At 45.7% G+C, this 12500-nt stretch overlaps 1 protein-coding gene across 3 annotated transcripts in view; it reads right to left on the reverse strand.

Moving 5' to 3' along the window:
- cntnap2a (contactin associated protein 2a) overlaps positions 1-12500 on the reverse strand; it is a 243316-nt gene that overhangs the window by 98416 nt on the left and 132400 nt on the right. For all 3 annotated transcript variants that reach the window (XM_045702060.1, XM_045702059.1, XM_045702061.1), the window contains exons 8-9: positions 11831-11974; positions 4671-4929 (exon numbers count right to left, since the gene is read on the reverse strand). In XM_045702060.1, the coding sequence (XP_045558016.1) occupies positions 4671-4929; positions 11831-11974 (403 nt within the window). The remainder of the gene's footprint in view (positions 1-4670; positions 4930-11830; positions 11975-12500) is intronic.

Here is a 12500-nt window from a genome sequence, read left to right on the forward strand (position 1 = left end):
CTTGATGCAAGTAGAAAAAAGATGTTGACTCACCCTACTTGTAGAGAAAAGCCAATGCCATCCTCTTCTCTTTCATGTTGATGAAACGGTCTATCACTCTTTTCTACAGTACTTTTAGTTTTTGTTGTCCTAGTCTACCTAGTTAAAATGCTTGCTCGCTAGCCTAACTTCCTTTCATGGGTAACGTTAGCTAGTTAACATTAGCCTTCTACATCTAGCTACATATTGTACATCCATCCTCTCAGGCCAGGGGCACAATGTATGAGTTAATGGTTGGATCAGAATCACCATTATAATCATTCACCAGCACGGATAATTAAGTTAAACCACAAGTCCAAATCCCCATCTCCATCCATGGGCCAATTTTGCTAGCTAGCTAGATAGCCACCAGAGGACACCAGCACAACGAGACGCAACAATATCAAGGACGTAGGCGCTAGTTGCGATTTGATAGGAGTGACACCAAACACTTTGTTTTGATAGGAGTTCCCTTGACACTTTTTTTTGCTCTGCCAGGACCATTCACAGTTGAGCTCACTCAGTTTAGCCCATGCTGATTGGCTATTATTTTATTTAAAAAATGATCAAGGGAGGCCAAATGCTCGCTGGCTTCCCTTGCATTCAATGCTATGGGCGGCAACAATGTCATACTCGTTATGACCAGATGGCATCAGATAGATGGACTACACATACAGAGACAGAGGGGCAATGTTTTGCTCACTCGGATGCTTCCGCCGTTGAGATACATTCAGCCTTTTGCGAATTGAAGGAAAATTCTGAAACACAGAACAATTTTCTTGTTTCTAGGTACATTTTTGGGGAAGCCTGGATTCCCTTGGCATCCATGAATACACACCACAGCACAATTATACCCTCCACACTCTAACTGGCAAACAAGTCGACCACAACAGACCACATTTATACCCTCCACACTCTAACTGGCAAACAAGTCGACCACAACAGACCACATTTATACCCTCCACACTCTAACTGGCAAACAAGTCGACCACAACAGACCACATTTATACCCTCCACAATCTAACTGGCAAACAAGTCGACCACAACAGACCACATTTATACCCTCCACACTCTAACTGGCAAACAAGTCGACCACAACAGACCACATTTATACCCTCCACACTCTAACTGCATTTGGCTCAATTTGAAGGTATTTAAAAAAAAATAATGAATACAAAGCAGTATTGGAGGAACAACATATGATGTTATTAAATCAATGTACACTAAAAAATAAATGTTTGGGTAAAATTGCCAACAAGCAAACAGACTTCTTCTCTCAGTGACATGGAGTGAAACAGAGCTGCTCAATTAGTCTAAAACTATCTACATTAATGAATTGGCAAAAACATTAGAAGAAACTGCAGCACCTGGTCTCACCCTACACAACACTGAAATCAAGTGTCTGCTGTACGCAGATGACCTGGTGCTGCTGTCTCCCACTAAGGAGGGTCTGCTGTACGCAGATGACCTGGTGCTGCTGTCTCCCACTAAGGAGGGTCTTCTGTACGCAGATGACCTGGTGCTGCTGTCTCCCACTAAGGAGGGGTTACAGCAGCACCTAGATCATCTGCAGCCAGACCTGGGCTCTGACAGTCAACCTTAAAGCCTTGAATATAATTATATTCCAAAAGAGGTCTGGATATCACAAATACAAATTCTATTTGGGCACTACATGTATCTAGGACTAAATATCAGCAACACAGATAGCTTTCGCGTGGCTGTGAATGAGCCAAGAGACAAAGCAAGAAGGACATTCTATTTCATTGAAAGGAACATTAAAATCGAAATTCCAATTAGGATCTGGCAACAACAAAAAACCTAGAAGTTATAGAACCAATTGCTGGATATGGCAGTGAAATATGGGGTCCACTCTCCAATAATGCATTGACCAAATGGGACAAACATCCAATTGAAATACTGCATGCAGAGTTTTGCAAGAGTATATTGCAAGTGCAGAGAAAAACTCCAGATAACACATGTAGAGCAGAATTGGGCCAATACCCCCTCCTTATTCAAATTGAAAAAAGAGCCATACAACAATCTAAAAACAAGGGACCCCAAAACATTTCATCACACAGCCCTATAATGTCAACAGATGGAACAAGATAAGAGACCCCTCAGCCAGCTGGTTCTGAGGCTCAGTTCACTAACCCAAGCCAAGCCCATAGAGCCTCAGGACAGCACTCTGAAAATCTGGCCCAACCAAATTATAACAATGCAAAAATATATATATATATAACACCTATTGGAAAGACCACAAAAAATCAAAGTAAACTTTAAATGCTAATTGTCTCTAAACAGACGGTACACAGTGATGATCAAATCAAATTGTATTGGTCACATACACATGGTTAGCAGATGTTAATGTGAGTGTAGCGAAATGCACATCTGACCACTGTGTCTGAGGAAAACACCAACTATGTAGACTTAGTGAGCACAGCCTGGTCATAGAGACAGGTTGTCATAGACAAACCTGGCTGCCCAGAGAGGACAGGCTGTGCTCACTCTGCTCCAGGGGAGAGGTACTGTCACGCCCTAATCTGTTTCACCTGTCCTTGTGCTTGTCTCCACCTCCCTCCACGTGTCGCCCATCTTCCCCACTTATCCCCTGGGTATTTATACCTGTGTTTTCTATCTTTCTGTGCCAGTTCGTCTTGTTCGTTCAAGTCAACCAGCGTTTTGTGTCTCAGACCTTGCTTTTTCCAGTCTCTCTTTTCTCGCCCTCCTGGTTTTGACCCTTGCCTGTTCTGACTCCGAGCCCACCTGCCTGACCACTCTGCCTGCCCCTGAGCTTGCCTGCCAACCTGTACCTTTGCCCCACTCTGGATTATCGACCCCTGCCTGCCTTGACCTGTCGTTTGCCTGCGCCTGTTGCTGTAACAAACATTGTTACTTCAACACAGTCTGCACTCTGGTCATACCTGAATCGTTATCGTTAGAGACAGAGCTGTATTTCCTATTACACTGTGACAAATACTCAGACTGAAGAAAATCTTTCTTTCCCAAAATGATCATTCATTACAAAGAATTTGAAACTATAAAAGTATTTATGTGGCCTCTTTCACAGCCAGTGAAAAGCGCAAATGTAAACAATAGTATTTTGGGGAGCTTTCATACCATGCCATGTTGCTTTTCAGTCATGTATTTATTTTTATTGTCATTACTATTGTTGTTGTAGATGCTGTTAAAGTTAATAATCATTACTATTGTTGTTGTAGATGCTGTTAAAGTTAATAATCATTACTATTGTTGTTGTAGATGCTGTTAAAGTTAATAATCATTACTACTGTTTTGTAGTGCTGTAAAATAATCATTACTATTGTTGTTGTAGATGCTGTTAAAGTTAATAATCATTACTACTGTTGTTGTAGATGCTGTTAAAGTTAATAATCATTACTAATGTTGTTGTAGTTGCTGTTAAAGTTAATAATCATTACTATTGTTGTTGTAGATGCTGTTAAAGTTAATAATCATTACTATTGTTGTTGTAGATGCTGTTAAAGTTAATAATCATTACTAATGTTGTTGTAGATGCTGTTAAAGTTAATAATCATTACTATTGTTGTTGTAGATGCTGTTAAAGTTAATAATCACTACTATTGTTGTTGTAGATGCTGTTAAAGTTAATAATCATTACTACTGTTGTTGTAGATGCTGTTAAAGTTAATAATCATTACTATTGTTGTTGTAGATGCTGTTAAAGTTAATAATCATTACTATTGTTGTTGTAGATGCTGTTAAAGTTAATAATCATTACTATTGGTGTTGTAGATGCTGTTAAAGTTAATAATCATTACTATTGTTGTTGTAGTTGCTGTTAAAGTTAATCATTTCCATTACTACTACAACCATTGTTTTAATTGTTGTGCTATTGCTGTTGGTCCGACCACTGTTATATGTGTACTTTGACAGTGTAAGTAATTTCACTTGCCATGTCAATAAAGTCTGTTGAATTGAATTGAGAGAGAGAGGGAGAGAGAGAGAGAGAGAGAGAGAGAGAGGGAGAGAGACAGAGAGAGAGAGAGAGAGAGGAGAGAGGGGAGAGAGGGGAGAGAGGGGAGAGAGGGGAGAGAGGGAGAGAGGGGAGAGAGAGGAGAGAGAGAGGGAGAGAGAGAGAGAGAGAGAGAGAGAGAGAGAGAGAGAGAGAGAGAGAGGAGAGAGGGGAGAGAGAAGAGAGAGAAGAGAGAGGAGAGAGAAGAGAGGGGAGAGAGGGGAGAGAGAGAGAGAGAGAGAGAGAGAGACAGAGAGAGAGAGAGAGAGAGAGAGAGAGAGAGAGAGAGAGAGAAGGAGGAAGGGAGAGAAAGGGAGGGAGATTTCATCGATCACATCAGAGTTGGAAGGTTTAGTGTGTTAACCTTGCAGTCTAGAGTCTCTAGTGTTTTTAAGTATCTCCTCTCAAGGCAGACAAGTGTATAAAAAACAACATATTTTCACACTACACACACAATCATGTAATTAACGAACCATCAGTGTCTCCTCCTTGACAACAGCATCAAAACAACATGCGGCGTAACCACAGGAACGACCTTGATATACTGCCGACTGATTATTGCTAATTAGTCATTAGTTGTTAGAGGCTACCAAGATGGCAGGATTGGAGACACACAACGGCTGTGATGGGTGTGTCTGTCTGTGTGTGTATAATTTCCTACCTGATGATATGTCTATCCTGGTGTTCTTCATCTGTGTCACGTTGAAGTGAACGCCAACCTTCCCGTCATCAAGGGCGATCTCAAGCGTTCCATCGTCAAGGTTACTGAAGAGGAGGAGTCCATCAGCGTTCCACGTGCGGAACTGGAACCCCAATGATACTACATCCTGGTTGGCTCTTCCCGGGAGCTGCAGGAAGCTGGTAGCGTTGAAGAAAACTGTGAAGGAGTGGGACTCCACGCAAGAGAATGACAGATTACGCTAAGGAGAGAGAGAAAGAGAGAGAGAGAGAGAAGAGATGCTCATCATTAGTTGTGATTATCATTAGTTGTTTGCTTTGATCAATTCTAAGATGAAAACGTATTGTATCAAGAGAGAGACGGACAAGACAGAGACAGAGATGGGGACGGAGATGGTGATAGAGATGAAGACAGAGACAAAGACAGAGACGAAGACAGAGATGGAGACAGAGATGGAGACAGAGATGGTGATAGAGATGAAGACAGAGACAAAGACAGAGACGAAGACAGAGATGGAGACAGAGATGGAGACAGAGATGGTGATAGAGATGAAGACAGAGACAAAGACAGAGACAAAGACAGAGATGGAGACAGAGATGGAGACAGAGACGAAGACAGAGATGGAGACAGAGATGGTGATAGAGATGAAGACAGAGACAAAGACAGAGACGAAGACAGAGATGGAGACAGAGATGGAGACAGAGATGGTGATAGAGATGAAGACAGAGACAAAGACAGAGACAAAGACAGAGATGGAGACAGAGATGGAGACAGAGACGAAGACAGAGATGGAGACAGAGATGGTGACAGAGATGGAGACAGAGATGGTGATAGAGATGAAGACAGAGACAAAGACAGAGACGAAGACAGAGATGGAGACAGAGATGGTGATAGAGATGAAGACAGAGACAAAGACAGAGACGAAGACAGAGATGGAGACAGAGATGGAGACAGAGATGGAGACAGAGACGAAGACAGAGATGGAGACAGAGATGGTGATAGAGATGAAGACAGAGACAAAGACAGAGACGAAGACAGAGATGGAGACAGAGATGGAGACAGAGATGGTGATAGAGATGAAGACAGAGACAAAGACAGAGACAAAGACAGAGATGGAGACAGAGATGGAGACAGAGACGAAGACAGAGATGGAGACAGAGATGGTGACAGAGATGGAGACAGAGATGGTGATAGAGATGAAGACAGAGACAAAGACAGAGACGAAGACAGAGATGGAGACAGAGATGGTGATAGAGATGAAGACAGAGACAAAGACAGAGACGAAGACAGAGATGGAGACAGAGATGGAGACAGAGATGAAGACAGAGATGGAGACAGAGATGGAGACAGAGATGGAGACAGAGATGAAGACAGAGATGGAGACAGAGATGGAGACAGAGATGGAGACAGAGATGGTGATAGAGATGAAGACAGAGACAAAGACAGAGACGAAGACAGAGATGGAGACAGAGATGGAGACAGAGATGGAGACAGAGATGGTGATAGAGATGAAGACAGAGATGGAGACAGAGATGGAGACAGAGATGGAGACAGAGATGGTGATAGAGATGAAGACAGAGACAAAGACAGAGACGAAGACAGAGATGGAGACAGAGATGGAGACAGAGACGAAGACAGAGATGGAGACAGAGATGGTGACAGAGATGGAGACAGAGATGGTGATAGAGATGAAGACAGAGACAAAGACAGAGACGAAGACAGAGATGGAGACAGAGATGGTGATAGAGATGAAGACAGAGACAAAGACAGAGACGAAGACAGAGATGGAGACAGAGATGGAGACAGAGATGAAGACAGAGATGGAGACAGAGATGGAGACAGAGATGGAGACAGAGATGAAGACAGAGATGGAGACAGAGATGGAGACAGAGATGGTGATAGAGATGAAGACAGAGACAAAGACAGAGACGAAGACAGAGATGGAGACAGAGATGGAGACAGAGATGGAGACAGAGATGGTGATAGAGATGAAGACAGAGATGGAGACAGAGATGGAGACAGAGATGGAGACAGAGATGGTGATAGAGATGAAGACAGAGACAAAGACAGAGACGAAGACAGAGATGGAGACAGAGATGGTGATAGAGATGAAGACAGAGACAAAGACAGAGACGAAGACAGAGATGGAGACAGAGATGGTGATAGAGATGGAGACAGAGAGAAAGACAGAGATGGAGACAGAGATGGAGACAGAGATGGAGACAGAGATGGAGACAGAGATGGTGATAGAGATGGAGACAGAGAGAAAGACAGAGATGGAGACAGAGATGGAGACAGAGATGGAGACAGAGATGGTGATAGAGATGAAGACAGAGACAAAGACAGAGACGAAGACAGAGATGGAGACAGAGATGGTGATAGAGATGGAGACAGAGAGAAAGACAGAGATGGAGACAGAGATGGAGACAGAGATGGAGACAGAGATGGTGATAGAGATGGAGACAGAGATGGTGATAGAGATTGAGACAGAGAGAAAGACAGAGATGGAGACAGAGATGGAGACAGAGATGGAGACAGAGATGGAGACAGAGATGGTGATAGAGATGGAGACAGAGATGGTGATAGAGATGGAGACAGAGATGGAGAGAGATGGTGATAGAGATGGAGACAGAGATGGTGATAGAGATGGAGACAGAGAGAAAGACAGAGATGGAGACAGAGATGGAGACAGAGATGGAGACAGAGATGGTGATAGAGATGGAGACAGAGATGGTGATAGAGATTGAGACAGAGAGAAAGACAGAGATGGAGACAGAGATGGAGACAGAGATGGAGACAGAGATGGAGACAGGGATGGAGACAGAGATGGAGACAGAGATGGAGACAGAGATGGTGATAGAGATGGAGACAGAGATGGTGATAGAGATGGAGACAGAGATGGAGAGAGATGGTGATAGAGATGGAGACAGAGATGGTGATAGAGATGGAGACAGGGACAGAGACAGAGATGGAGACAGAGACGGAGATAGAGATGGAGACAGGGACGGAGACAGAGACAAAGAAAGAGATGAGACAGACACAAAGACAGACATGAGACAGAGATGGAGACAGAGATGGAGACAGGGACGGAGACAGAGACAAAGAAAGAGATGAGACAGACACAAAGACAGACATGAGACAGAGATGGAGACAGAGATGGAGACAGGTACGGAGACAGGGACGGAGACAGAGTGTGTATATGTGTGTGTGGGTGTGTGTGTGTGTGTGTGTGTGTGTGTGTGTGTGTGTGTGTGTGTGTGTGTGTGTGTGTGTGTGTGTGTGTGTGTGTGTGTGTGTGTGTGTGTGCTGTGTACTGTGATGCTTCACTACCCATATTAATTAAAGCCAAGAGCGTACAAGGGAATCCAGGCTTTAAAAAGACACAACAAGTAGCTCTGGTAGTTCTGCACTGAGTAGAAGCAGTCACACTATCAGGAGTGACTCAGTTAGTCAACGGATCAACTACTAATATCCTCATCAACCATCACATTATACCCATGTGTATATGCATGCACATTCACTTGTTGCACATTCGTTTGTTAGTATGATATGTCTTGGGTATTTAAAAATCTATTTCCTGTTGTAAGTGGTATTAGTGTGCATTACTGTTTCATTGTATTAATATCCAGCATGAATTGTCTAATATGGATTAGTCCTGATGAGTGAGTGTAACTCTAATTTCCTAAGGTATCAAAGTACTACTCAAAGTACAGGAAACAAATCGAACTGCAAACACTGGTAATTATAGCTGACACGTGGAAGAAAAATGAAAGAGCGAGAGGAAAGGGAGTGAGAGAGAGAGAGTGAGGGACAGAGTGAGGGAGAGAGCGAGTAAGGGAGAGAGAGAGTGAGGGAGGGAGAGATAGTAAGGGAGAGAGAGCGTAAGGGAGAGAGAGCGTAAGGGAGAGTGAGGGACAGAGATTGAGGGAGAGAAAGTGAGGGAAAGAGACAGAGATGGAGACAGAGATGGAGACAGAGACAAAGACAGGGACGGAGACAGAGTTGGAGACAGAGATGGAGACAGTGTAACGCAGGACGTATAAAGGGGACCAAGGCGCAGCGTGTAGAGTGCTCATATTTACTTTAAATGAATATACTTAAACAAAACAACAAAACGACTGACAACAGTTCCGTCAGGTGACATACACTAAACTGAAAACAACTACCCACAAAACCCAGGAAGAAAAACCCCTACTTAAATATGATCTCCAATCAGAGGCAATGAGGATCAGCTGCCTCCAATTGGAGATCAACCCAAACAACCGCAACATAGAAATAGAAAAACTAGAACTTAAACATAGAAATAGAAAACATAGAACAACCCAAAACACCCCCTGTCACGCCCTGACCTACTCTACTATAGAAAATTACATCTTACTAGGGTCAGGACGTGACAGTACCCCCCCCCCACCCGAAAGGTGCAGACTCCGAATGCAACATAATCAAAACCCAACAAAACAACCACAAAACACAAAGGGAGGGTAGGGAGGGTGACAAAAGTCTATGGCGGCTCAAATGCAGTCCACATAACCTCCAGCATAGGAGGCGGCTCCGGTTCTGGGCGTACTCCCCGCTCCACCCGCTGATCCCTCTGCTTTATTACCACCTGACCGTGGATCGTCGTCGAAGGAACCAGACTGTAGATCATTGCTGGAGGTTCTGGGCTGCAGGCCGCCGTTGAAGACTCTGGGCTGCAGACCGCCGTTGAAGACTCTGGGCTGCAGACCGCCGTTGAAGACTCTGGGCTGCAGACCGCCGTTGAAGACTCTGGGCTGCAGACCGCCGTTGAAGACTCTGGGCTGGGGAGCGTCGCTGGAGGCTCTGGACTGGGGAGCGTCGCTGGAGGCTCCGGACTGAAGAGCGTCGCTGGAGGCTCCGGACTGGGGAGCGTCGCTGGAGGCTCCGGACTGGGGAGCATCGCTGGAGGCTCCGGACTGGGGAGCGTCGCTGGAGGCTCCGGACTGAAGAGCGTTGCTGGAGGCTCCGGACTGGGGAGCGTCGCTGGAGGCTCCGGACTGGGGAGCGTCGCTGGAGGCTCCGGACTGGGGAGCGTCGCTGGAGGCTCCGGACTGGGGAGCGTCGCTGGAGGCTCCGGACTGGGGAGCGTCGCTGGAGGCTCCGGACTGAAGAGCGTGGCTGGAGGCTCCGGACTGAAGAACGTCGCTGGAGGCTCTGAACTGAGGAGTGTCGCTGGAGGCTCCGGATGGAAAAGCGTCGCCGGAGGCCCTGGACTGGGAGGCATCATAATAGGTTCCGGAATAATGACCGTTGCTGCTGGCTTCATGCCATGGATCATCTCTACAGGTTCCGCGCCAAGGATCATCACTGGAGGCTTCTTACCATGAATTATCTCTACAGGTTCTGCACCAAGGATCATCACTGGAGGCTTCTTACCATGGATTATCTCTACAGGTGCTGGGCCATGGATTATTCCTACAGGCTTTGTGCCATGGTTTATCCCTACAGGCTCCGGACCATTTATAATCCCTCCAGGCGTTTTTCCAAGGATTATTTCTTCAGGTTCCGGGCCATGGATTACCTCTTCAGGCTTCGTGCCATGGATCATCTCTACAGGTTCCGCGCCAAGGATCATCACTGGAGGCTTCTTACCATGAATTATCTCTACAGGTTCTGCACCAAGGATCATCACTGGAGGCTTCTTACCATGGATTATCTCTACAGGTGCTGGGCCATGGATTATTCCTACAGGCTTTGTGCCATGGTTTATCCCTACAGGCTCCGGACCATTTATAATCCCTCCAGGCGTTTTTCCAAGGATTATTTCTTCAGGTTCCGGGCCATGGATTACCTCTTCAGGCTTCGTGCCATGGAACATCCCTACAGGCTCCGGGCCATGGATCATCACTAGAGGCTTAGTGCCATGGATCATCTCTACAGGCGTCGGACAATCGATTATCACTGGAGGCTTTTTACGTGGAGCAGGAACCGGTCTCACCGGACTGGGGAGACGCACTGAGGACCGAGTGCTCAAAGCAGGCACCGGCCGTACTGGGTTATGGATGCGCACTGGAGGGAGAGTGCAAAGAACAGGACGTACTGGATTCTGGAGGCGCGCTGGAGGGAGAGCGCGAGGAGCAGGCACAGGACGTACTGTGTTATGGAGGCGCACTGGAGAGAGAGTGCGAGAGGCAGGCACATGCTTACCACAAAAAGCACGGGGAATTGGCTCAGGTCCCAGTCCTGGCCCAGCCAAACTACCTGTGTGCCCCCCCCAAAAAAATGTTTGGGGCTGCCGCTTGTTCTTCCCAGGTAGGCTCCGATATAGCTCGATTACCTGGCCCCAAGTCCAGTCTCTCCTCTCAATCCACTCCTAATGTGACCAGGTGTCCATTTCTGCCCGGGCACGCCGCTTGATCCAATCATGGTGGGTAGTTCTGTAACGCAGGACGTATAAAGGGGACCAAGGCGCAGCGTGTAGAGTGCTCATATTTACTTTAAATGAATATACTTAAACAAAACAACAAAACGACTGACAACAGTTCCGTCAGGTGACATACACTAAACTGAAAACAACTACCCACAAAACCCAGGAAGAAAAACCCCTACTTAAATATGATCTCCAATCAGAGGCAATGAGGATCAGCTGCCTCCAATTGGAGATCAACCCAAACAACCGCAACATAGAAATAGAAAAACTAGAACTTAAACATAGAAATAGAAAACATAGAACAACCCAAAACACCCCCTGTCACGCCCTGACCTACTCTACTATAGAAAATTACATCTTACTAGGGTCAGGACGTGACAGACAGGGATGGAAACAGAGACAAAGTCAGGGACGGAGACAGAGACAAAGACAGAGATGGAGACAGAGATGAGACAGAGATGGAGACAAGGACGGAGACGGAGACGGAGACAAGGACGGAGACGGAGACGGAGACAGCGACAGAGACGGCGACAGAGATGGAGACAGAGATGGAGACAGAGACAAAGATAGAGATAGGGAGGGAGACAGAGACAAATACAGAGATGGAGACAGATGGAGACAGGGATGCAGACAGAGATGGAGACAGAGATGGAGACAGAAGCAAAAACATGGACGGAGACAGAGACGGAGACAGGGAGACAGACAAATAGAAACAGAGAGATAGACCGTGACAGTGTGTGTGTGTGTAACTTACAAAGCTGGAAGTATCTAGCTTCTTGCGTCGTGCCAAATCAGTGATGTTATCTCCGTTGTAGTTGATACTCTCCATACAGCCTCTGAAGTTCTTCATCCCCCCTCCCACTGGCTTACCACTGTAGGGCATGCCACCAAAACTCAACTACAGCAGAGACAGAGAGAGAGATAAGATACGTAATAAAAAGAGGGGCCAATGTATAAAACAGCATTTTGGCATGTCGTCTTCTAAGAGGGATTCAGTGTTTTTTCTTTACTGTCTTAGTGCTCCCTAAATGTTCCTGCATGTGTCTTCATTCAGTGTGTGTGTGTGTGTGTGTGTGTGTGTGTGTGTGTGTGTGTGTGTGTGTGTGTGTGTGTGTGTGTGTGTGTGTGTGTGTGTGTGTGTGTGTGTGTGTGTGTGTGTGTGTGTGTGTGCTGTGTACTGCGATGCTTCACTACCCATATTAATTAAAGCCAAGAGCGTACAAGGGAATCCAGGCTTTAAAAAGACACAACAAGTAGCTCTGGTAGTTCTGCACTGAGTAGAAGCAGTCACACTATCAGGAGTGACTCAGTTAGTCAACGGATCAACTACTAATATCCTCATCAACCATCACATTATACCCATGTGTATATGCATGCACATTCACTTGTTGCACATTCGTTTGTTAGTATGATATTTCTTGGGT

Source organism: Salmo salar, chromosome ssa19 (assembly GCF_905237065.1).
Source record: "Salmo salar chromosome ssa19, Ssal_v3.1, whole genome shotgun sequence".
NCBI classification, from domain to species: Eukaryota; Metazoa; Chordata; class Actinopteri; order Salmoniformes; family Salmonidae; genus Salmo; species Salmo salar.